This window comes from Onychostruthus taczanowskii, unplaced genomic scaffold (assembly GCF_017590055.1).
Source record: "Onychostruthus taczanowskii isolate IOZ18803 unplaced genomic scaffold, ASM1759005v1 scaffold61, whole genome shotgun sequence".
Classification (NCBI taxonomy): Eukaryota; Metazoa; Chordata; class Aves; order Passeriformes; family Passeridae; genus Onychostruthus; species Onychostruthus taczanowskii.
This window is the reverse complement of record NW_024503790.1, coordinates 6,455,099-6,456,467: the sequence shown is the minus strand read 5'-3', so window position 1 is coordinate 6,456,467 and position 1,369 is coordinate 6,455,099. Positions and strand designations below refer to the sequence as shown.

Here is a 1,369-nt window from a genome sequence, read left to right as displayed (position 1 = left end):
AGATGTGGCAGGGGGGACAGATGTGGCAGGGGGGACAGATGTGGCAGGGGGGACAGATGTGGCAGGGGGGACAGATGTGGCAGGGGGGACAGATGTGGCAGGGGGGACAGATGTGGCAGGGGGGACAGATGTGGCAGGGGGGACAGATGTGGCAGGGGGGACAGATGTGGCAGGGGGGACAGATGTGGCAGGGGGGACAGATGTGGCAGGTGTGGCAGGTGTGACAGGTGTGACAGATGTGGCAGGTATGGCAGATGTGGCAGATGATGTGGCAGATGTGGCAGATGATGTGGCAGATGTGGCAGATGATGTGGCAGATGTGGCAGATGATGTGGCAGATGTGGCAGATGATGTGGCAGATGTGGCAGATGATGTGGCAGATGTGGCAGATGATGTGGCAGATGTGGCAGATGATGTGGCAGATGTGGCAGATGATGTGGCAGATGTGGCAGATGATGTGGCAGATGTGGCAGATGATGTGGCAGATGTGGCAGATGATGTGGCAGATGTGGCAGATGATGTGGCAGATGTGGCAGATGATGTGGCAGATGTGGCAGATGATGTGGCAGATGTGGCAGATGATGTGGCAGATGTGGCAGATGATGTGGCAGATGTGGCAGATGATGTGGCAGATGTGGCAGATGATGTGGCAGATGTGGCAGATGATGTGGCAGATGTGGCAGATGATGTGGCAGATGTGGCAGATGATGTGGCAGATGTGGCAGATGATGTGGCAGATGTGGCAGATGATGTGGCAGATGTGGCAGATGATGTGGCAGATGTGGCAGATGATGTGGCAGATGTGGCAGATGATGTGGCAGATGTGGCAGATGATGTGGCAGATGTGGCAGATGATGTGGCAGATGTGGCAGATGATGTGGCAGATGTGGCAGATGATGTGGCAGATGTGGCAGATGATGTGGCAGATGTGGCAGATGATGTGGCAGATGTGGCAGATGATGTGGCAGATGTGGCAGATGTGGCAGGTGTGACAGATGTGGCAGATGTGGCAGATGCTGGCTTGCCCCAGGCTGTCACTGCTCCCCAGAGGAGGATGCTGTGCTGTGGGCACAGGCACAAGGTGTGAGGAGGAAGCCTTTAGGGAAGGGGGACCTCTCCCACCAAGAATATGTGCTTTGTACCCTCCACTTCTCTCTCTGCTTCTCAGCCACTGAAATGAAAACCATGTGCAGGGGTGGAGCAGGAGGGCAGGGATTTATGGGTTGTTTTATAGGAGATGATATAAAACACTTTCATGTCAAGTTCTCTGTTGTGCTAATTTCCTTTCTCCTTCTCTTGCTGGTTCCTTAAGCACATGCAGCAGAGGCAGAGCAGGAGAGATCCAGGCTCTCTGCAGTCACAGGATGAA

General features: G+C 54.4%; 1 protein-coding gene across 1 annotated transcript; it reads left to right on the top strand.

Moving 5' to 3' along the window:
- Positions 1 to 247: 247 nt before the first annotated feature.
- On the top strand, positions 248 to 1,087 carry LOC121344143 (coiled-coil domain-containing protein 1-like). Its single transcript, XM_041419855.1, has one exon. The coding sequence runs from the start codon at positions 248 to 250 to the stop codon at positions 1,085 to 1,087; it is 840 nt and encodes a 279-aa protein (XP_041275789.1).
- Positions 1,088 to 1,369: the final 282 nt, after the last annotated feature.

Coding starts and splice junctions, on each gene's coding strand:
- LOC121344143 (XM_041419855.1), top strand. CDS start 248: ATGGCAGATGTGGCAGATGATGTGGCAGATGTGGCAGATGATGTGGCA.